The sequence below is a fragment of the Antechinus flavipes genome, chromosome 3, assembly GCF_016432865.1.
Source record: "Antechinus flavipes isolate AdamAnt ecotype Samford, QLD, Australia chromosome 3, AdamAnt_v2, whole genome shotgun sequence".
Classification (NCBI taxonomy): domain Eukaryota; kingdom Metazoa; phylum Chordata; class Mammalia; order Dasyuromorphia; family Dasyuridae; genus Antechinus; species Antechinus flavipes.
In genome coordinates this window covers 607,227,177-607,251,787 of record NC_067400.1, presented here as the reverse complement: position 1 = coordinate 607,251,787, position 24,611 = coordinate 607,227,177, and the positions used below count along the sequence as shown (strand labels likewise).

Here is a 24,611-nt window from a genome sequence, read left to right as displayed (position 1 = left end):
TCAATTTGATAGAATCATATTATATCAAAGTTTTCCACATGAGGCCCCAGAGTTTTAAATAAAGGCCTTCCACCCTTGTTTTGTTTTGTGTTGTCATGGTGACCAATCCCAGCATGGCAGAGACCACAACTACATGGAAAGTGCCCCCAACCTGTATGTGCCAAAATGTTTGTAGTGGCTAGAAACTGGAAAATGAATGGATGCCCATCAATTGGAGAATGGCTGGGTAAATTGTGGTATATGAATGTTATGGAATATTATTGTTCTGTAAGAAATGACCAGCAGGATGAATACAGAGAGGACTGGCGAGACTTACATGAACTGATGCTAAGTGAAATGAGCAGAACCAGGAGATCATTATACACTTCGACAACGATATTGTATGAGGACATATTTTGATGGAAGTGGATTTCTTTGACAAAGAGACCTAACTGAGTTTCAATTGATAAATGACAGACAAAAGCAGCTACACCCAAAGAAAGAACACTGGGAAACGAATGTGAACTATCTGCATTTTTGTTTTTCTTCCCGGGTTATTTATACCTTCTGAATCCAATTCTCCCTATGCAACAAGACAACTGTTCAGTTCTGCAAACATATATTGTATCTAGGATATACTGCAACATATCCAACATATAAAGGACTGCTTGCCATCTGAGGGGGGGGGTGGAGGAAGGGAGGGGAAAAAATCGGAACAGAAACGAGTGCAAGGGATAATGTAAAAAAAAAAAATTACCCTGGCATGGATTCTGTCAATATAAAGTAATTATTAAATAAAAATTAAAAAAAAAGAAAACATATTATTTTAAAGTTTGACATTTTAATTGTTGACTATATTTCAAGACTGATTCATTTATAAAATGAATTATATAGTTTTAGACTATCAAATTAAATATTTTTATAGTCATTATTTTTAAAACATTCAAACAGTACTAGAATACTATGTGTCCATACAAATAAAATTTTAAAAACCTTAAAAAAAAAAAAAGAAAGTGCCCCCAAAACGTTTTATGCCTCCAGACCAACCACTTGTCCAATAAGAGCAGACAATCATCTTATGACCCTGGAAGTTACTGATTGTAACCTCTCACCTAAGGGGAGGCCTATCCTTCTTATGTGGAGATATTCCTTGCATCACCAACTTGTGACCCTGCTGACACATTGCTTATTTTAACTTCTATGTCCCATGTCAATTGATGGAATTATTCTTTATTTGATATGACTGTTCTTGAAGGACTGAACATCTAGCCCCATAAAAATAGGGCTTAGAAGGAGGAGGCATTTCAGTGAGGAAGAGCTGAGGTCCACTTTATTGAAGGGGCCATGGACCCTTCGATAAAGTGCCATTGGCTCAGATCTTTGTCTCAATCTCTCTTACTGTAGGTGGGATGATTTTAGTTCCATCATCTTTAAGACACTACCCAGGGTGAAGTGAGAGGTCTAAGTGATTCTAGAAGGAAGCACAATGCACAGAGGGCAGATGGCTGTGGGACTGTAGGCAACTTCCTTCCCTTTCTAAGTTCCACAGCATTGGAGAGCAATTGGAGATTTGCTCAAAGATTTAATCAAATGGGTTGGGAAGCCCTTCAGTTAGATCTCTTCCTTTTACAGAGAAGCAACCTGAGGCCAAGAGCCATTGGGTGGCACCTAGATAAGAGTAATTGAGAGAGCCCCAGGTCTGGATTCAGAAAGACCTGAGTTCAAATCCTTAGTTACTTGTTGTGTGACCCTAAGCCTCAGTTTACTTATATGTAAAATAAGCTGGAGGAGGAAATGGCAAACCACTCTAATGTCTTTGCTAAGAAAACCCTAAATGGGTTCACACAGAGTTAGAAAGAACTAAAAAGATTGATAAACAGAAGGAGCTACACCAAAGAAAAAACACTGGGAAATGAATATAAATTGTTTGCATTTTTGTTTTTCTTCCCGGGTTATTTTTACCTTGTGAATCCAATTCTTCCCATGCAACAAGAGAACTGTTTGGTTCTACACGCATATATTGTATCTAGGATATACTGTGACATATTTAGCATGTATAGGACTGCTTGCCATCTGGGAGGGGGATGGAGGGAGGGAGGGGAAAAGTCAGAACAGAAGTGAGTGCAAGGGATAATATAAAAAATTACCCAGGCATATGTTCTGTCAATAAAAAGTTATAATTATTAAAAAAATGTTTTTCTATTAATTCTTAGTGGAATCTCATCTTCTTAATGGAGGAATGAATAATGCCAAGTATCAAAATTGAGTCCTAATTTTCTTTTCATATCTGAGTTTTGCATATATATATATGTATATATTGTAGGAAAAATTACATGATGATTTTCATAATTATTAATGTGATGTGTGTGATGAATATACTAATAATGTAAAGTCCAGGGCGAGTGGAGGTTAGTGTGGCTTGATTCAGTCGCCCTGGGATAGCGTCTGGTCTGCTTTCAACCCTAGAGAAGGTACTGCTCATGCGTGTAGAACATCCTCTGATGAGATTAACATTCGAATTGGAAGCTCCATAGGAAGAACCACTCGATTGTGTACCTCTAGGAGTCGGAATTGTCGGGGAGTCAAATCTTGGGTTGTTTTTTCAGAGTTTTTTCAGGGTTTTTTGGGTTAGTTTTTTCAGAATTAAAACCATTTCCCCAGAAGATTGTGAATCTGTCTCACAATGAAGCTTGAGCAATCAATTCTTGATGAGTGGTCTCCTGTATATATTAAGTGAACTGAATCAAAGACTGTAGAACCTAATCATATCACAGAGTTTGGTCCTCCACCTGGCAATTACAACTTAACAATTGTTCCCACAGGACTGGACAACAGTGTTCTCCCCCCACCCAGCCCCTCTCTTTCATGATCCATGACTTTTGTATACATTGGTGAGGTCTCCTGTATTACAAACTGTGAGGGATGGGTGCTAGACCCCCTTCCCCAAATTAACTGACCAGAGACATCTTCAGTTACAAAGAGAAAGCATTTAGTTAGTCTCTGCAGGGAGAGGCTCAGCACACTCGGGAGGCATTCCAGCTCCCACCATATGTTTGACCTGACCAATAGGAAGTAGAACACCTAGTTAAATAGGAAAAGATCCAAGCCTTTTCATTGGATAGACTAAAAGGACATAACCTTGACCAATGGTCACCAATGTTGTCTGCTTTCCATAGGTCACATCACTTCCTGTAACTTCCTGAGGATCTGATCTTTAGAGACCACGTTACTCCCTGCAACCCCAGGTCCAAGACCTGATCTTCTGCCTCTGGGACTAGAGATCATGTGACTTAGTCTCAAACTGAGAAAACTTCAATCAATCCCATTCAAAACTGTATACAAACTCTGAAAGTATTTACTTAAATCTTGATCTCCAGAAATCTGTCTCTAGTTCAGTTTTATGCAAATCCATCTATTTACATTTTAGAGACCAGATAATAAAATTCCATTTAAAATAGTTAAAATATCTTACAACTGGCCAAACTAAAATTGTGAATTCCCTAGTCTAAAAGGATCCAAATTTGATTTTCTAATAATAGAGACATAAGTTTTGAGTTAACTTTTATTATCTGACTTGAGTATTGGGAAAGAAAATTTAAAATCACATTAAGAGCAATTTTGTAGAAAATTTTGTAGGCAAACATACAAGTGACTTGAACCAAAGAATTCTTCTGATACTATATCCAAAGCAGAGAGCTGCATCAGATGTTGTCCTGCGAATCGCCAGCTGCATAAGATGAAAGTTCTAGACCTGAAAGGGATAATTTTGTTTTGCTGTTTACTTTTACCCTTTGCAACTCATCCATAATATCTATTTACCAAAGGGGATTGCCCCCTTTGATTTTGTCAAAGTCCCTCCTTCCAAAATCAGAAAAGGGGAAATGTAGAGAGCCACAGATAGTGGGGGAACTCTTGGTGAGCTATAAGACCCTTCAGCCCAGAGGGAACCTGCTAACAATGTCTGGTTTAGCTCTTATCTCCTCTTGGGGCACCTCAGGCTTCCTGTGAAGTTGGGGAAGGGGAGAGGCATGGTGTAACAACCCATGTTCTACTTGAAGCAGAGACACTTGCAGTAAAAGAGACATTTACATAATACTAGCAGGGTGCTTATAGTTAGTACACATGCAGTATGCTGTAGTGATGTAATCACACTAGAGTTAGCACATGCCCATTATCCTATGGTGATAGCACATGCTCAATGCTACCTCTTCCTCTCCTCCACTAAGACCAAGGACTCAGGCTGGTAGCAAGATCCTCCAGAGAGCTAGTTCAGATGGTATATTTTGGCACCCCAGCATGGGGCTCTAGAAAACACACTACTGATTAAGTTTAAGCTTATTTTGAATATTTAAGAAAATAAGTATTCTTTGCTATTCCACTCCTTACCATGGCGTTTTTCTTAAATCAATAGGGGGAGAAAATAGCAATTAACATTCATATAGCATTTTTTTTTTGTTAAGCAATAATCAGTATTAGTTATTTTTATAAATCAGAAAACTGGGCAGGTATAAATTAATTTGCCATAAATTACATATAAGTTGCAACCTAGTTGTACTAAATTAAAAAAAAAAAAACAGAAAAGCAGTTCACAGCTACTTAAAAAGTGCTCCCAAAATCAGTCTGCTTTTGAGTTATCTAGAGTCAAAGTTCTCAGGGCCCAGATACAAAGAAATTACATCATAATTCTTTCCTGGCTCACCAAAGAAAAATGATTTGTATAAATTGGAAAATATTCAAATGGTAATTCAGTTTGTCTGAAACATTTAATTGATATTTAGGAAATTTCATGAACTAAACTTATATATATATCTCAAAAATCTTTTTTAGCTCAACAAAAAATGTGTCTAAATGTGCGCACACACACATATACATACATATTTATATACACACACATTGTCTTGTCTTTTCTCTAAACAAAAAAAAGAACATTATTTAAGGCAATGGAAATCATCCCTGAAAACTTCTCAGCTCAGCAGTTTGAAGACAGAATAGATTTGTCAGCTATAAAGAAGGTGAAAGGTTTATTTAGGCTTGCTTATCTTGTTTCATATTATTTTATAAAGTAAATTAAGGAATTAAATATGTTTCACTGCTGCTAGAAAATTAATAGAAAAAATTTTGATATTATCAAATCATATCAAAAATTGTTAACTGTTACTTGGAGCTATTGTCATCATGTTAATCCTAAATCTGATAATTACTGTATACAGCATAGCCCATAAAAACACCATGAATGGTGGGGAGTGGGCAAAAACAGCTGGAGCCACAGTCCACCTTTTTAATTTAAAGCTTTTTTCTTAAACTTTCAGGATAGGTAAGGGCACCAGCCCTGATAGAAGAGCCTGTTTAAGAGATGTAGTAATATACATAATAACAAGGAAAATATATACAAAAATTCTGTAAGTTCATTTAATGATCAATCCTTTCCACTAGGATGAGTTGTATCATTCAAAACAAATTAAACAATCTTTTATGTGTCTAAGTTTTGGTAAACTTAAAAAAAAGAATAATTTATCTAGCCTTAAGTTGCAGTTAGTAGAATTTAATATTGGACATGAAATCTCTTGGGACTGCAACTGACATATTTTTTTTAAGTTTTGAATTTGATTGTCTGATCATTAAGTCAATAACCCACCACTCAAAAGAGTTTTCAGAAGCTACTCAGACAAATGTGACTTTGAACAGATAGGATCTGTATCAAAACAAGAGTTTAGAGCTTTTGCTCAAAGTGAGAGCCTTCTGATTCACTTTCCCAGTTCTGTTTCTTTGTTTCCTACTTGATAATTCCTGAGTCTGATAAAGTAAAACCATTATAATTGGATATCAATCCTAAGTGATTAAAGCTAAGGAAGCTTTATTTTGTCATGTGTATGCTCCCAGGCTGAGGTATACAGAATCAGTTTTGATGGTATTGTTATACTCCCATGTTGGTGTTTTTCTTCTTTATAATATAATCATTCTCTCTGGGAGAAAGCAAGTTTCTCGAGGAGGTTTTCTGGAGGCAGCCTTAGTTACAGTTGAAGGTAATAATCACCCAAAATGCAGCCAGCTGGTAAAAATGCAAACGTTTATTTTCTCCTTCCAAAATAGCCCAGTTAGTTGAGGCCTATCTCTCTGCTTGGTTCCAAGAGCTCTTGCAGCTTTGTCCTTTTCTTCTGCCTCTACTTTCTTCAGCTTCCAGAGCCAGCACCAAGTTGAATCTATCTTGCCTCGAGAGAGAGCTTCTGGCTCTCAATCTCCCAGAGTGCTCTGTGTCTCTTCCAGCGTGCTCCTCTCCAATCTAATTCAGCTCAACTCTTGACTCGTAGCTTCTTCACTCTGAAAAACTCTTTTGACTGGCCCATTGAAGCTCTATTTATGCTCCTTCGAGAGAGAGGATTGTGGGATGTGAGAGAGAGGGATTATGCGTTTCTTCCCAGAGAGCTCTCTGGCCCAAGAGCTTCAAGGGAGGCCCCAAACATCTCAACTCTAATGACTTAACAGTTTGTAAAGATTCCAACATCTCCCACTTTCTTTTGTTTTAGAACTAGGGTGGTCATGACCTCCCTGACTTCTCAAGGAGGTGAGAACCCCACCCCCCCAAAAAAAAAGGTGATCATGCCTTCCCTGACTGCTCAAAAAAGGAATGAAAACAACATAAAAAAGAAGGTGGTCACACCCTCCCTGACATGTCAGGAAGGGAGATGAAAACACCAAAGGAAATAGGAAGTCAAATCAGATTAGTGAGTTTCTGAAGGGACTCACTTGAAATAGGTACACATAAATCCATCAATATGGACCAGAACTTGAAACAGATATACATGGTATACAAAAATCCATCAATGTGGTAGGCATTACACATAATTTACATAAGCACATAGCAATATAACACAGGCTAGTAATTATGTAACAAATAACATGAATCAACATGAGAATTTAAGTACTGCAATAGTCTCATCAACAATTTTTCATCTCAAGAAATCCAATGATTCTTGCAATTACATAAAATACATAAGCACATAGCAATATAATACAGGCTAGTGGTAATGTAACAAATAACACAAATCAACCTGAGAATTTACACATGTCCATAAGTCCTAGAAATCATCCAAAAGGAATCCATTGTCCATTAGTTCATGTGCCAGAAATCCAATAGTTCCTGTAGCTCTGAAGTACTGCAATAGTCTCATCAACAATTTTTCACCTCAAGGAATCCAATGATTTTTACTGGTTTTTCAAGAACTAAAACAGTCTCATCTTGTGTTAGGAAATCCAATGATTCCTGCAGATTTTTAAAAGTTCTTTTAACCGTCTCATTGTCAGCCATGCTCTTTCAGTGTCAGATGTTTCTTAAATCTCCTTTGTTTTTGAAGTTTTTCTCTTTTCCTGTTTCATCTCAGGGAATACAATGATTGTTGCTGCTTTTTCAGGAACTGAAAGCTGAAGATTTTAAAGTTCTTTTAACAGTCTCATTGTCAGCCATGCTCTTGCAGTGTCAGATATTTCTTAAATCTTCTCCTTTGTTTTGAGGTTTTTCTCTTTTTCTGTTTGTCTCTGATGGACAAGGCAAATACAGCTCTTTGGCATCCATCTGATTCCTTCTCTACCTGTGGAAATACAAGCAAACCCTCTTCCCCAAGCAGTTAACCTATCTAATTCCCTTCTATTTACCACTTTTGAGATTTCTCCTTATCATTTGGTAATTACATTGGAGCTGTTTGCATTAGATATTGCCTTGTTGTCTTAAAAGACCGGTATTCTCCCCAACTGTAATCCTGATTGCTTTTCTGTTGATTGATGACATCAGAGTCCTGAATTTCTAAAGACTCTCTGGGTGTAACCTCATCTGCTATCATGTTCCACCTATCTTTTGATTGATACCTTGGAGCTGAGCCTTGCCTCTCATTTCTCTAGGTCAACCTACATTCAGAGGCCCAGTAAAAGCCTTGGTTGCATTTTGGACATGGGATTTTGGGTTTTATTCTCTCACCCTGTCCTCTCACTCTATCTCTATATCTATAATGAGCTCTCAAATGTCCAACTTTTCCACACTGAAAACATCTACGAGTTTCTCTAGAAGTCCCTTGCCAAGAGGGACCCTGTCTTTCCATGTTCATCATAATTTGGGTATAGTAAGCATTTGTGCCCACTGTGGCACCTTCTCTAAAGGAGCATCTTTATCTAGTACCCATATAATTCTTTTACAAACCTCATTGGCATTTTTCTTAGCCAAATGTCTAGTCATTATTTCTGTTGCCGCATTGTCTCCAATGGTTCTTATTACAGCTGTTTGCAAATGTCCCACAAAATCTGCAAAAGGTTCATTGGGACCTTGCTCTATTTTTGTAAAAGCTTTATTTCCATCTTTCTGTCCAGGGAGAGAATTCCAAGTTTTTATTGCAGCCTTAGAGATTTGCTCATACACTGTTATGGGATAATAAATCTGTTCTGAATTCTCTCTATACTGACTTTTACCAGCTAGTTGGTCAAAAGCGAGTTGTACATTGGCTCCTGTTTGTCTGTTGAGTTGGGCTTGAATCCTACATAATTCATTTTTCCACTCCCCTGCCTCCACCCACCAAAATCGTCATTTCCTATACAACACATCAGGACTTGCACAAAGAGTGGGTGGGGGCCATTCTTTCTCCAAGCTTACATATTAATAGAGTATGGTCCAATTACTATTTAGCCTCATGTGCTTGGGACCTCAGTGCATCAACTCAAGCCTCAGCCCATTACAATTCATGATACTCTGAAAGCCACAATAAATTTTGTCCTGGTTCTAGACATGTTCTAGCTATGGATTTCCAGTCATTTGAGGTTAAGATTTCATAAGACAAATTATTTAGTAACATCTTCACATAAGATGATGTAGCCCCATAAAGAGTGCAATCCTTTTTCAAATCCTTAATTTTTTCCAAATTAAAAGGAGTATATTTTCTCTCTTTTTGACCTGAAGAGTCAAGCTTTTCAATCACAGGATATGCAGTTAGAAAATCAGATATATCTTCTCCTTCATTTTTTGCTTTAATTAATGCCTCTTCTGATCTTGTCATATTCTGCTTTACAGGAAAAGCTGACTGTGTTTCTGCCTCTCTTCCTCCCCCTTCTTCCTCCACCCATGAAGGGCTAATTGAGGGGGGAGGGTCATGAGATGTGGAATGATCTAATTCCTCCTGCTGTTTTATCACATTCAGAATTGTAATTAACTCCATTCTTTTCACCTAGTTTACTTGGCACTTCTCCTTCCTGCTATTTCTTCTTTTTCTTCATTCTAACACTTAAATAATTTCTTATAGCCAATTGTATTAAATTGTATGTATAAAGTATATTTTTTTAGAAATTGAGTTTGGATGAGAATTGTAGAATTCACCTAGTTGTTCTCCCACTAACTTCCACTCATTTGGATCCAATTCTTTTTCTGTAGAGAATCAAGGAGATGTGTGCTGTATAGTTTTTAAAAGATCAACAACATGCTCCCAGGTTATAATTAAACCTCGATTTTTTATAAGTCTAGCAATGCTCTCAAAACATTTTCCTTGAACAGAAACAGAAGGCTGTTTTCTAAAGATTTGTCCCATCTTAGCTGAAATTCTACTTTAACTCTTTTAACAAAATTTCTTTGTTGTACTCACCCTAATTTCTGGGTTGAAGAATCTTTTCCACTGGATCAGGATCGGAGCTTTTCCACTGAAATCCACTGAGGGGTCTGTCAGTACCCACGTTCAGGGCACCACCAGAGCCAGCACCAAGTTGAATCTGTCTTGCCTCTGAGAGAGGGCATCTGGCTCTCAATCTCCCAGAGTGCTCTGGGTCTCTTCCAGTGTGCTCCTCTCCAATCTGATTCAGCTCAACTCTTGACTCATAGCTTCTTCACTCTGAAAAACTTTTTTGACTGGCCCATTGAAGCTCTATTTATGCTCCTTTGAGAGAGAGGGATTGTGAGATGCGAGAGAGAGGGATTATGGGTTTTTTCCCAGAGTGCTCTCTGGCCCCAAGAGCTTCAAGGGAGGTGTGAATTCACAAAGTTACACAGTTAACTTTGTGAATCTTCCATACTTGTGAATTCCAATGAGTAAAGGTGTAAACACAAGCGTTATATCAATTTCTTCTACTTAGTACCTTGTTTCAGGTTCTGGCCCAAAACATCTCAACTCTAATGACTTAATAGTTTGTAAAGATTCCAACACTCCCATATTTTCCTTTTATGACAAATTCCTATGTTAAAAGCAAATGGTCAACACAAATTCAAGTATGTAATATCTCATTTTCAATCTGAAAATATGTAGCCATTATATCCTAAATAATCTGGTAAATGAGTATTTGGTCTAGTCATCTATTTGTTTCATATATATGTTTGCTTAAATAAAGTCTTTATAGGTTTCAAAAATAATGTAAGAACAATTAACATGATTGTCCTTAAGACCCAATTGTTATTTTATTGTTTATTTGAAACTAAAAATGAAGCATATTTAAAATTTGAATATACTGTATGTCTTGTGACACAAATATATTTCATTACCTGAAAAATTACTGTCCAATCTATATTAGCCTCTTTACATCTTATAAAAGTCCTTGTGGACTTGTCTTTCTATCTCAGATTATCCTAACCTCTATTTGTTACATTTGTTTTATAATCTAGATTTTGTTCAGGTTCACCTGCATTGGCCAACTTCAAGGAACTAAATCAACCATCAGATACTTCAATCAGCTCCATCTTGCCACCCCCTTCATAAAAAGATGGGACCCTACAAGTGACTCAAATCTATGCCCATTGTCAGCAGGAAGCAGTTTCAGAAAATGAGATCAACCCCCCCTGCTCCCAGAGGAATTTGGGTCCCATTTGTTTAAGGGGGGAAGTGGAACTGATTGGTGAATGGACCCCCAAATTATACTGTCTCTGGATGGGTCTCCTGTTACTACATATTTGGGTCTTAGAACAGCACAAATTTTCACATCTCAGATATTGGATTCCGTACCTCAGATATAGGATTCCGTATCTCAGAGATAAACTGTATAGCTTGTTTAAAAATAACCACAGATATTTCTAACTTCAGATATTGTTTTAGAGAATGGCACTAGAATCTAAATCATCAAAACATTAGGATATATTGTAAAATGTTACAGTTGTGTTCTATCCCAATGTCTTACTTCTATTCAAAGGTTTGCAAATTCACTACCTATGGTTGTTATTATGTACATCTATCCTATATGATAATGTCTAATAAGATTAATCACAATTGGTAGAGGTCAGCAGGTGAACAGGTTTGAGACAACATCAAGGAAAAATTAGAAAATAGTAGGAAAAAGAGATTTGTTGAATTATTCACTTGAAATTCTAGCAGTTATATCAATTATTATCACTTGCTGTTTCAGAATCTGTTCAGACTTTCAATTCACAGATAAATTAGCAAAGTATCTAAAAAGCTTTTAAAGAACAAATTAATATAGATAATGAGTTAAAACAAGAACTAAACTTAATGGAACAATCATTAATATGGTTAGGGAATCATGTAAACAATTTGTAATCTAGATTACAGTTTTTTTGTGTGTTTTTTTTTTTTAGCAGAAAACATGGCAAGAAGTCGTGTCCATGGAATTGATCCTAACCGCATAGGAACCAATATCCAACTGGTTAAAAAAAAAAGATAAATCCTGTAAATAATCTGATTTCTTTGCTTTTGCTTTTTGTTCCTCTTGAATGTTTTATTTTGTTACTGATTGGCTCAGCCCCTTGTGCTATCAAGTTATGTCTTGCAATCATTCTCAACTATGGGAACAGAAATTCATAGTCTCCATTTTAATTTGAAAAGAAAGGCATTGTAGAGGGCCAGGAGATAAGAATCCATTTCAGGTTTTGAAACTTACAGTAGTTGGGCTCACCAATTTCCCTTTTCCATATACAACAGCAGAGACAGACTTATTAAATATATTGATAAAGATTCTCATGACTAAAGCAAAGGGCAAGCTCAGCTATATAACAGATCGAAGACATACTTTTGAACTTAGACAGGAAAAGTAACCCACAATGGAACTAAAAGCATTTGGGGAAAAGGTACTTGAGGGCATTGGTATAATAATTTTGTCCTGATGTCCATCACAACGATTTACATCTCTGTTAAAGTGGGCAAAATCTGGGTTTAAACATTGGCATCTCAGTGGATTGAACTTGTTAGAAAGGATCTAATATCAAAGCGTGTTCCATGGATCAGCTCTATAAACATTGGAGACATATATAAATATATATACATATTTGTCTCTCTGACCAATAAATTTGAAGATTTCATAAGGAATCCTTGTGCCTGGCCCTAATTTATCACATCCTTAACACTACTGGAGCAGGACACCAACAGTGCTCTACTCAGGTCCAGGAGGGGAAACATTATTTAACTAGATTGTCCAAGGCTGAGGGCAACTAAGAAACTAAATGATAAAATCATAGTCCATAGTCCAGTCCTTTGCTGTAATATTCTTTTTAAAAATTATTATAGCTTTAAGTGAAATGAGTAGAACCAGGAGATCATTATATACCTCAACAACGATACTGTATGAGAATGTATTCTGATGGAAGTGGATCTCTTTGATAAAGAGATCTAATTCAGTTTCAATTGATCAAGGATGAACAGAAGCAGCTACACCCAAAGAAAGAACACTGGGAAATGAATATAAACTGCTTGCATTTTTGTTTTTCTTCCTGGGTTATTTATACCTTCTGAATCCAATTCTCCCTGTGCAACAAGAAAACTGTTCGGTTCTGCACACATATATTGTATCTAGGATACACTGTAGCTTATTTAACATGTATAGGACTGCTTGCCATGTCGGGGAACAGGTGGAGGGAGGGAGGGGAAAAATTGGAACAGAAGTGAGTGCAAAGGATAATGTTGTAAAAAATTACCCTGGCATGGGTTCTGTCAATAAAAAGTTATTTAAAAAAATTATTATAGCTTTTTATTTACAAGATATATGCATGGGTAATTTTTCAGCATTGACCCTTGCAAAACCTTCTGTTCCAACTTTTCCCTCCTTCCACCCATCTCCTCCCCTAGATGGCAGGTAGACCAATACATGTTAAATATGTTAAAGTGTATGTTAAATATAATATGTGTATAGATATCCATACAGTTATTTTGCTGCACAAGAAAAATTGGACTTAGAAATAAGGTAAAAATAACCTAAGAAGGAAATAAAAAATGTAAGCGGACAAAAACAGAGGGAATGGAAATGCAATGTTGTGATTCACACTCATTTCCCATAGTTCTTTCACTGGATATAGCTGGTTCTCTTCATTATTGAATAAATGGAACTGACATAGTTCATCTCATTGTTGAAGAGAGCCATGTCCATCAGAATAGATCATCATATAGTATTGCTGTTGAAGTATATAATGATCTCCTGGTCCTGCTCATTTCATGTATCAGCATCAGTTCATGTAAGTCTCTTTAGGTCTTTATGAAATCATCCTGCTGGTCATTTCTTACGGAACAATAATATTCATATACCACAACTTATTCAATCATTCTCCAATTGATGGGCATCCATTCGATTTCCAGGTTCTAGCCACTATAAAAAGGGCTGCCACAAATATTTTTGCACATACAGGTCCCTTTCCCTTCTTTAAGATCTCTTTGGGATATGAGCCCAGTACTAACACTGCTGGATCAAAGAGTATGTACAGTTTGATAACTTTTTGAACATAGTTCCAAATTGCCATCCAGAATGGTTGGCAGAATGCTGAATGCAATTCCACCAACAATGTATCAGTGTCCTAGTTTTCCCACATCCCTCCAACATTCAGCATTATCTTTTCCTGTCATCCAGGAAATTCAATCTGAAAGGTATGTAGTGGTATCTCAGAGTTGTCTTAATTTGTATTTCTCTGATTAATAATGATTTGGAGCATCTTTTCATATGGTTAAAAATAGTTTTAATTTCTTCATCTGAAAATTGTCTGTTCGTATCCTTTAACCATTTATCAATTGGAGAATGGATTGATTTCCTATAAATTAGAGTCAGTTCTCTATATATTTCAGAAATGAGGCCTTTATCAGAATCTTTAAGTGTAAAAATGTTTCTTCACTGTAATATTCATTCTCATTAATTGTTAACCAATCAAAGTTGATTTCCAACCTGGGAAACACTGATTGTATAAGGGTTTAAAAATTACAAACCTACCTCTATGATTGTCTTTAGTCTAATAGAGTAATGGCCAACTAACCATATGTTTTTTGTTATTAAAATGCTGGCATTAGTAAATCGATTTGATTACTCAAAAATTATGTCTCTTAAAACTCTTTACACATCATACAAAAGTGCTTTTGACAACAGCTCTGGGATAGTCTATGGGTTATGATTTTTTGTGGAAAATGAGTCTGGAACCATGTCACCTATTTATCCCAAATTTTAAAAAAGAGAGAGACACCATATCAGCCTTGAAGTCAGGAGGACCCTGCAGAAAGCAGGGTTCTGGTGTGTGACCCTAAACAAGTCACATACACTCTCAGTGCCTTCAAGAACTCTAAGTTAGAGGGAGTTCTCTTTCTAGATATCAAAAATCATTACTTTGATAATTTTAAGTTTGGATATATGGATATCCCTGATTTGTTTGGGTTTTCCCATTGTCAGTGCTACATATCAAATATGAAACACAAAAGCTCACTGTGTAGGCTGAATGTAGATGGACCAATGGAATAGAGCCAAAGGAATCCAACCCTTGAATCTGTACACTAGTATTTTGGAACATGGAAAGGGGTGATAGGATGGGCAGAAATGCTGGAGCAAGATCTGATATCTAAGCACAAAAAAAAGAGTGGAGAAAGGAGGGGCTGCTGTAGTTGCACAGAGGCAGGATATGTAGGAGGAGATTTCAGAAGATTTGAGCCAGCTTCAGAGCCTTGCCTAGGTTTCTTCCAAATGTTTTGGATTTTGTTTCAGTCCCAAGTGACTCAGATTGAATGTAAATAGCAATCACTTCTGCTTTGACCAGAAACTCTGAGGTCTTCCCCTACAGGGTTTTTTTTATTAATTAGATTTTTTTTTGACCAGGTGAAAAAGTAGGTTCTTTGTCTCTTGGTACCTAGTCTTAATCACAGAATGGGTGTTGCCTCAGTCAAAATAAGACTTATGTACCTTAAAAAGGCCAAGGTTTCTTTGCATCCAGGGCCACTGGGAAGTCATACTGATCTATATCTTGCCACTGGAACCAGATGACTCTGGAGGTAAAAGTAAGGAAGGTGTTCTTGCATAATCTTCCCTCCCTTCAGTCTCCTTCATTTGCATGTCATGGCATCAACTCTCTGATGTCATGGTAATGTTGAGGTTCAAAGGAGACCCCAAGAATTTGGAGTCACAGATGGGTGTTGTGAGGGGTCTCAAAAGAATTTGCAGATTTGAATTTATCTGCAAGTCAAGGGGCAAAGTTTATTGTAATTGTAATGCCAATTAAACTTCTGAATCCAATTTTTCTTCTGCAACAAAAGAACTGTATGGATCTGCACACATATGTTATATCTAGGATATACTTTAATCTATTTTCCATGTACAAGACTGCCTGCCATCTAAGGGAGGGGCTGGAGGGAAGGAAGGGAAATATTGGAATAAAAGTGATTGCAAGGGACAATGTTGAAAAATTACTCCAAGCCCAGTTCTCTATCCACTGAGACACTTCTTTGATCAATAAAACTCTATTTCATCTTTAATCTCCAGCTTCTGTGAAGAAGTGGTGGGTTATGGGCATGAAGCACTACAAATAATGTTACACTTTTTTATTTGCTGCTTAGTTTGCTAAACCATATTTTTCTTTTTCTTTTTAAAGTTTGTACATTATAAGAGAGGAATCACTGGGTAAGATAAAGTCATAAGGGGCATCCTGGAATCAGCTAGAACTCTCCCAAGAGCTGATTGTTAAATTTTCAGTGTGAGCATTAGATAAACTTCAAAAATAAGGAAACAGGATAAATCAGAGCTTGATTTATTATTTTGTTAATTGCATAGTTTTGAGAAAGTGATGGTGAAATTTTTAGTAATGTTGGTTAAACATAAAAGACATTACAATGTGCTGTTTTCCTCTTTTTTTTCCCCTAAAGGGTTGGTTGTTAAACATTTATTAGTAAGGGGAAAGAAATGTTGGGTAATGTAGATGATACAGAAACAAAATATATCAAAAAAAAAAATAACTTTCTTTCTACAGGCCTGGAGTGGGGAGATTTGTTCTGACAAAGAGCTTCCAGGGAAAGGACTGACCAATCCAGGGACACTGTTCTAACAAACATGTTTTATTCCTATTGCTATGCTGAGCATCACATATCCCACTCCTGCTTCTCTTTCAGGCACAGAGAGAAACAACACCATCTATGAAACGTACCAAGAAGGGACATTTTCCAGGAATGGGACCCTGGACCGATGTTTGCCATGGACCAAGTAGGTATATCATGTTCTCTGGGACTTGACAATCTTGTTCATTTATAATAATTTGAACAAAATGGTGAACTTAATGAACTCCAAGCAAATTAAAAATTTCCAAACAAAGACTAGAATAAAAAAAAAAAATATCCATGGGATTGTGCAGGTATGTAACAAGTGGATCTCTGGGAAATAAATATACACTGGACACACTTTTAAGTTTATTCTGCATCATCAGCATTTTCTTAAGTCTAGTCATGCAACAAATTGAGAAATCAAGCCCTACTTTGTAGTCTTTGGCCATTTCTGTGCCATGTATGCTCACCCTGAAAATGTAACAATTACCTTAGGGTTCATGATGATTCCAACACTCCTCCAAATTTGTAGAACACTATGAACCATGTTAAATTTCTTTTAAGTGTAGGCTTAAAAGAAATTCAACATGTAGTTTTCAATGCTGTTCTGTTTGTCTGTACTTCCTTCTTGTCTTCCTTATCTTGGATAGCTTCCATTGTGAAGTTTCCCTCCCTCCCTCCCTCCCCCCCAAACTGAACTATAATCTGCTTATCTAAAATTCTCTCCATCACTCCAGGTTCTACCCTTTGGGGCCAAGATGAGTGAATTTGCTTCTCTCCTACTTGACACAACCTTTTGGCCTCTCTAGGATGTCCTTCAGTAGCTCCTCCCATGCACGGTTTGTTGCTCTGGCTGCCCAGTACCACGGAAAAGGCTTTGGAATCTAGAGAATCTGGGTTCCAATAGCATGGATGCTCCCCACTTGTTGTGGGCCAGTGAGATGTTATTTTAAAAGTGCTGGCCCATGGGAGATGCTACATAAATACAAGCTATTGTTATCAGTTGTTTGAACTTTCTATGGCTGTTTTTCCTTATCTATAAGTGAGGGACCCCAGCAAAGGACCTCCTGATGTCCCATCCAGCTCAGCATTTATGAGCCTGCAGCGCCCTCTTGTAGAAGCTCTTCAGCTAACTAAGAAATTTGAATTCTTCATTTGAATGCTGACCAGTGTAGTGACAGCATCACAGGATTTCATTTATTTATTTATTTTTTGGGAGGCAATTGGGGTTAAGTGACTTGCTCAGGGTCACACAGCTAAGACATGTTAAGTGTCTGAGGCCAAATTTGAACTCAGGTCCTCCTGACTTCAAGGCTGGCGCTCTATTCGCTGTGCTACTTAGCTGCGCCTGGATTTCCTTTATTCTAAAGGCACAAAGTAGTCTACAGCTGAACTGCCATGGCTGATTTCCCAATTGCATTGCCGACTCAGTAGGGGTGCTCAGGGTGCTCCTGCTCTAAGACCTTTTCAGATGGATTGTTACCTAGTCCCATTTAGACCTTCTCAGGATAGTGGTATGGGAGAGTGGAAAGGGTACGACTCTGGAGCCCAAAGAACTGGATTCTGATCTTGCCTCTAATATTTGTTTCCTTTGTGCCCAGGGATAAATCCCTTTGATTCTTTGGACATCAGTTTCTTTATCTTTATAATTAGAGGATTGGAGTAGGTGGCTTCTGGTCCCTTTCAATAATAATAATAATAATAATTGCAGAGGATAGAAACTCTGGAGAAGTATACTTGAAACAAAGTGTTAACTCAGTGGAATTGATGAGACAATGGTTATGTAGTTTATATGTACTTAGTACTTAAGCATGCTGATGTAATAGTTCTATAGAATGACACCTATTCAGTATGATGGAATGATGTAATTATAATAGAGTGTTTAAGGGCTGAGACAGAAGGAAAAGGCAGACTTGAAGACAGAAATCCTCCTGGTGGCTCTCAGGCTGAGACCAAGGCCCTTCTGGAGGACCTCCAGAAAGCTAGCCTGAACATTACAAATGATAATGATAAATGGGTAAACTGGTGGCATAGTAAATAGAATGTCATGTATGGAGTCAGAAAGACTCATTTCTCAATTTAAATCTGGCCTCTGACGCTTGCTATGTGATCCTGGCAAGTCATTTCATCCTGTTTGCCTGTTTCTTCATCTATAAAACTAGGTGGAGAAGGAAATGGCAAACCCCTCCAACTTTTCTGCCAAAAAAGCCCTACATGGGTCTCAAAAAGTTGGACAGGACTGAAATGACTAAACAACAACAATAATTATTATTTATTAATAATTAAATAAAAATAATTATTGTTGAAAGCAACATCAGGAGGAAAGGTAGCAGATTAGAATAATCACTCTATGCCCTTAAATATTATTAGTTTGGGGGATATGATTTGGTTCAAACTAACTTCTGAATACTTTGTCATTTTTCAAGGGGAAGGAAAACCTTAATAGTAATGACATTATAGTAGTTTTAGAGACCCCAAGTAACGAAAGAGAGAGACTGAAAGAAGTGAGGGGGGGAGGGCAAAGACAAACAGATAGAGGGTGGGTGAGGGAGGGAAGGAGGAAAGAAAGGAAGCAGAGAGCGACAGAGAGACAGAGAGATAGAGAGAGAGAGATTAAGAAACCTCTCCATGTGGCTAAGGCATGCATGTGGTGTGGGCTGCTGTGTGATTCAAAGGGAGGAAGAATAAACATCTCCAGTCTTTTCTCCCATCTGCCCTTTTGCAAGGAAGATTTTAATATCCAGCAGAACAGAAGCATAAAGTTAGGATCTGAGGCCACATTGCTCTTCTCAGAGAAATAGGGTTCCAGACTAGAATTATAACTACCTCTTCTTTTAAATATTTTTAGTCTGGAAGATGTGACCAGGTTCAACATAATTTATGATGACTTTGTCTTTACTTTGGACAAGGAATGGAAACCCCAAGCTTTCTATTCAAAGCTTTTCACTTATTGCCACTCTATCCCTTTCTCAAAATGAATATATATGATACAACAGAAAAGAAACTCACTTATCGAAAGTGTGGCAAAAGAGAGATCAGAAAAGAAATACATTGGAGCTATTTTTCCTATAGAGCATAGAAAAAGTCACCCCTGCGCAGCTTTACAGGAAGATTCAATGAAGGCAGCTGCTGAAGGGAAAGATATAATGCCATGGGACTCCGATTGGGGCCTATAGGCTTATCCTACAGAGGACAACGGGGCAGGAGGTCGGACACATGTTCTGATCTCATTTAAAATGTTAAAAGAGATGAAATAAGCTTTTGGTTGTTGTTTGCTTGCATTTTTTTCTTTCTCATTTTTTTCTTTTTGATTTGATTTTTCTTGTGCAGCGTGATAATTGTGAAAATATGTATAGAAGAATTACACATGTTTAACATATATTGGATTATTTGCCATAGTGGGGAAGGGAGGGAAAAATTTTGAAAGAAAAGATTTTGCAAGGATGAATGTAGAAAATTATCTATGTATATATTTTGAAAATAAAAAGCTTTAATAAAAAATGCTTTTGCTAAAAACAAAAAGAATCTCTTTCATCCCTCCCTCTCTCTCCCCATCTCCCTCTCTTATCTATCTTCTATCCTCCATCCATCTATTTATCTACTTATCTATCTACTTCTTCTGATAATCATTACTTCCCTTTGGAGAAAGGAATGCTTTCCTAGTTGACTTGACAAACTTCTGATGATAAGAAATCTCATTTAGATTGGCTTTCTGTGAATTTGAAAGGTTAGAGATTAGTAGTAGAAACATAACTAAGAACTTCTGTATCTGGGGGCCAGAACCTCAAACTGAACCTAAGTCAAATCTACCTTTAGTTAAGTGAGGAAGTGGCAGTTAGCAAGATGGAAGGATGGGGACAGGGGAAGTTCTCCTCTGTCTTCCATCTGCCATTTCCCTATATGCACTGAATGAATGTATGTTTTAGGTATGAGATCTGTGATTTCTACAATAGTAAAGGATTCCTATTCTGGTCAGAGCCTCTAAATTCACTGCCTTGGGGCAAAGTCCCCATTGCTCCACCCTCTGTGTGTTTCTGCTTACCTCTGTCTCGGGTATTTTTCTTTCTACACCTCAAAATGAGGATAATCATGATGATGACGAAGAAGATGCTGATGGGGACAATGATGACAATGTGTCTGTTTTGATGGTGACTGTCCTGTGAGCACTGTGCATCAGTGATGACAGTGCCTGGCCTTTCTTCATACAGACCCTGGGCAGTACAACTAGGAAGACAGATGAGGACATGTGTCACTGAACATGAATTCATTCCCATCAGCTCAGCATGACTGAATGATCCAGCTCCTCCCCCACCCTCAGGCAGCTTCCAAAGAGAGAGGCAGAGTACTCCAAACAGAGGGAGAGAAGCAGATGAAGACAAATGCTGGCCCCGCTTCCCAAATGTGTTATATACATAAAAAACCTCAGAGGAAGGGCACCCACACTGGAATGGCTAGAAAGACAGTATGTCCAGAGTCAGGATCCAAAAAGATTTAGACAAATTAGAATCATGAGACTATGGTTTGTTTGTTTGTTTATTTGTTTTGGGGGGAAGAACTGCAATTTTATCAGTATAGGGAATATAGAAATACTTTCCTCTGATGCAGGAATTATCCAGAATCGAGAATTTATTGGCTAGGGCACTGAGAGGGTGTGATGTGCTTCTGAGACAAAGTTTATAATGTTTAAGATGCCAAACTCTGGGCCTCCTGACGCCACAACAAGTCCTGTATGTCCCACTGTCTAACCTAACAAAAAGATTGAAATTACTAGGACTGTAGAATCAATGCTTTACAGTTGGGCTAAAAAATCGATTCAAAGTCATAGAAGCAGTGATTTCTAGATCTGGGGAAACCAATGGACAGAACCTTGGATCTAGAAGCTCAAATCTTAGTTCAGATATTTCCAAATGTAGAACCTTGAGCATTTAACCTCTGATTGCCTCAGTTTTCTCATCTGTAGAATGAGGTTAATAGCACTCACTTCCTAGTGGAGCATCAAATGAGACAATACCTAGAAAGTGCTATATAACAGCTAGTCTTATTCTTAGTGTAGCTCTTATCCCAATGACCATTGGTGTGAAACACTCTCCTTATTGGTCAATATGGATGTCATTCCCCATGGACATCAGCTGGGCAAAGTTGTGGGGAAACTCTAGCCTTTTCAGGACTCTTCAAGCATCACATTGCTTTTGGCTTCTGACTTCCAGAGGGAGGATGGAAGGGGCCAATCTCACTTCTAATCCTAGAAGGAAAAGACTCTGGAAAGACATGAAAGGGACAGAAGCCTCCATGGTATCCTCCTCCCCAGCTTGCTACACTTTCTCTTTCAGGAGAGCTAGAACTTTCTCTTGGTTGAATTATCTCACTGCCTGGGAAACCTCTTTCATTTGTATTATCTGGCATATAATCTCCAATGTATTTCTTTTTGTGATCTCTCTTTTGCCACACTTTGGATAGTGAGTTTCTTTGCTTTTTGTAATGTGTGTTTATTGTGACAAAAGGGATAGAGTAGTAATAGCTGGGAAGCTTTGAATAGAAAACCTGCAGTTTCACTTTCTCATCCAAAATAAAAAGACAAAGTAATCCTAAATTAGATTGAACCTGGGCACATCTTCTAGACTAAAAATATGTAAAAGAATAGGTAGTTATAATTCTATCCTGGAACCCCATTTCTCTGAGAAGAACAAAGTGGTCTCAGGCTCTAACTTCCTGCTTCTGCTTTGACAGATATTAAAATCTTCCTTGGAAAAGGGCAAGTGGGAGACAAGACTGGAGGTGTATAATCTCCCTCTCTTTGAATCACACAGCAGCGTCCACTATAGATGTACCTTAGCCATATGGACAGGTTTCTTAATCTCTGTCTGTCTGTCTCTTTCTCTCTCTCTCTCTCCTTCCCCCCATTTCTTTCAATCTATCTCTCTCCACTTGGGGTCTCTAAAACTACTACACTATCATTATTATTAAGGTTTTTCTTCTCCTTGAAAAATGACAAAGTGTTCAGAAGTTAGTATAAAGCAATCATACACCCTACACTTGTAACATTTAAGGAAGTAGAATTATTATTCTAATCTGCTACCTTTCCCCCCAATGCTGCTTTCAGCAATAATTATTTTTATTTAATTATTAACAAATAATAATAATTATTGTTGTTTAGTCCTTTCCATCCTGTCCAAGTTTTTGAGAACCTGTTTAGAATTTTCTTGGCAGAAAAGCTGGAGTGGTTTGCCATTTCCTTCTCCAACTAGTTTTATAGATGAGGAAATTGAGGCAAACAGGATGAAGCAATGTGCCAGGATCACATAGCCAGCAAGTGTCAGAGGCCAGATTTAAACTGAGGACTCCATACATGACATTCTTTCCACTGTGCCACCAGTTTACCCATTCATTATTATCATTATTATTATTATTGAAAGGAACTAGAAGCCACCTACTTCAATTCTCTAATTATAAAGGTGAGGAAACTGATGTCCAAAGAATCAAAGGGATTTTATTCCAGGTCACAAAGGAAACAAATATCAGAGTCAGGATCTGAATCCAGCTCTTTGAGCTCCAGAGTCAGTGCCCTTTCCACTCTAGCATACCACTATCCTGGGAAGGACTAAATGGGATTAGGTAACAATCCATCTGAAAAGGTCTTAGAGCAGGAATACCCTGAGTACCCTTTGTGAGTCAGCAATGCAATTGGGAAATCAGCCATGGCAGTTCAGTTTTAGATGACATTGTGGCTTTAGAATGAAGAAAATTCTGTGATACTGTCTCATGGACATGTACATGGTCATGCTTATAAAGGTCATCATCAGCTTATAAAGGAAGAGTTCAAATTCCTTGGTTAGCTGAAGAGCTTCCCCAAGAGGGCACCATAGGCTCATAGATTCTGAGGTGGAAGTGTCTTCAGGAGGTCCTTTCTTCGGGCCCTTCACTTATAGATGAGGAAAAACAGCCATGGAAAGTTCAAACAACTGATAACAATAGCTAGTATTTATGTAGCATTTCCCATGGGCCAGAACTTTTAAAATAACATCTCACTGGCCGACCACAGGTGGGGAGCATCCATGCTATTGGAACCCAGATTTTCTAGACTCCAAAGCCCTTTCCATGGTACTGGGGCAGCCAGGGTGCAAACCGTGCATGGGAGGGACTACTGAAGGATGTCCTGGAAAGGCCAAAAGATTGTGTCAAGCACTTGAAGAAATGGTAAGTAGAAGAGAAGCAAACTCACTCATCTTGGCTCCAGAGGTAGAACCTGGAGTGCTGGAGAGAATGTAAGAGAAGCAGATTATAGTTCAGTTTCAGGGGGGAAAATTTCACAATGGAAGCTATCCAAGAGAAGGAAGACAAGAAGCAAGTAGAGACAAGCAGAACAGCATTGAAAGCTACATGTGGAATTTCTTTTAAGCCTACAAGTACATGCAAGCTGCATAGAAGAGAGGTTCATAGTGTTCCATAAATTTGGAGTAGTGCTAGAATCAGCATGAACCCTTAGACAATTGTTAAATTTTCAGGTGAGCACACATGCCTCAAAAATGGGCAAAGACTACAAATAGGGCTTGATTTGTGATTTTGTTCCATGATTAGACTTAAGAAAATGCTGATGATACAGAATAAACTTAAAAGTGTGTCCAGTGTATATTTATTTCCCAGAGATCCAATTGTTACTTACCTGCCCACACCCAAGGACATTTTTGATTTTTATTTTCTGTTCTATTCTGTGTATGGAAACTTTTACTTTACTTGGAGTTCATTAAGTTCACAATTCTTGTTCAAATTATTATAAATGAACAAGACCATCAAGTCCCAGAGAATAGGCTATACCTACTTGGTCCATGGCAAACATCGGTCCAGGGTCCCATTCGTGGAAAATGTCCCTGCCTGGCACTTTTCACAGATAGTGTTGTTTCTCTCTGTGCCTGAAAGAGAAGGAGGCATGGGATATGTGATGCTCAGCATAATAATAAGAACAAAACATATCTGTTAAAACAGCATCCCTGGATTAGTCAGTCCTTTCCCTGGAAGTTCTCTATCTGAACAAAGGGTATTGAGAACAATTCTATGAAACACTCCCACTCCACTACCTGCAGGGGAAAATTTTTTTTTAAATATAGTTTGTTTTTGTCTCATTTATATTATCCAACATTTCTTTGGTTTAACAACCAGCACTTTAGAGCAAAAAAAAAAAAAAAAAAAAAAAAAAGTAAGAAAATGGCACATTTTAATGTCTTTTATGTTTAGACAACATTACTAAAAGTTTCCCCATCAATTTCACAAAACTAAGTAACTAACAAAATAATAAATTAAGCTCTGATTTATTCTGTTTCATTTTTTTTGAAGTGCTAATGTTCACATTTAAAATTTAACAATAGCTCTTGGGAGAAGAGTTCCGACTGATTCCACCATGCC

At 37.6% G+C, this 24,611-nt stretch overlaps 1 protein-coding gene across 4 annotated transcripts in view; it reads right to left on the bottom strand.

The window, feature by feature from the left end:
* The window catches only part of LOC127555970 (tumor necrosis factor receptor superfamily member 14-like), a 659,215-nt gene that overhangs the window by 255,733 nt on the left and 378,871 nt on the right, over positions 1-24,611 (bottom strand). The window contains exons 4-6 of one of the 4 annotated variants that reach the window (XM_051988756.1): positions 24,031-24,121; positions 20,257-20,438; positions 3,528-3,730 (exon numbers count right to left, since the gene is read on the bottom strand). The exons of 2 other annotated variants lie outside the window; for them this stretch is intronic. In XM_051988756.1, the coding sequence (XP_051844716.1) occupies positions 3,681-3,730; positions 20,257-20,438; positions 24,031-24,121 (323 nt within the window). In that variant the 3' untranslated portion in view covers positions 3,528-3,680. Of the gene's footprint in view, positions 1-3,527; positions 3,731-20,256; positions 20,439-24,030; positions 24,122-24,611 lie in introns of those variants that run through there. One more of the 4 variants, XM_051988754.1, reaches the window with a different exon arrangement.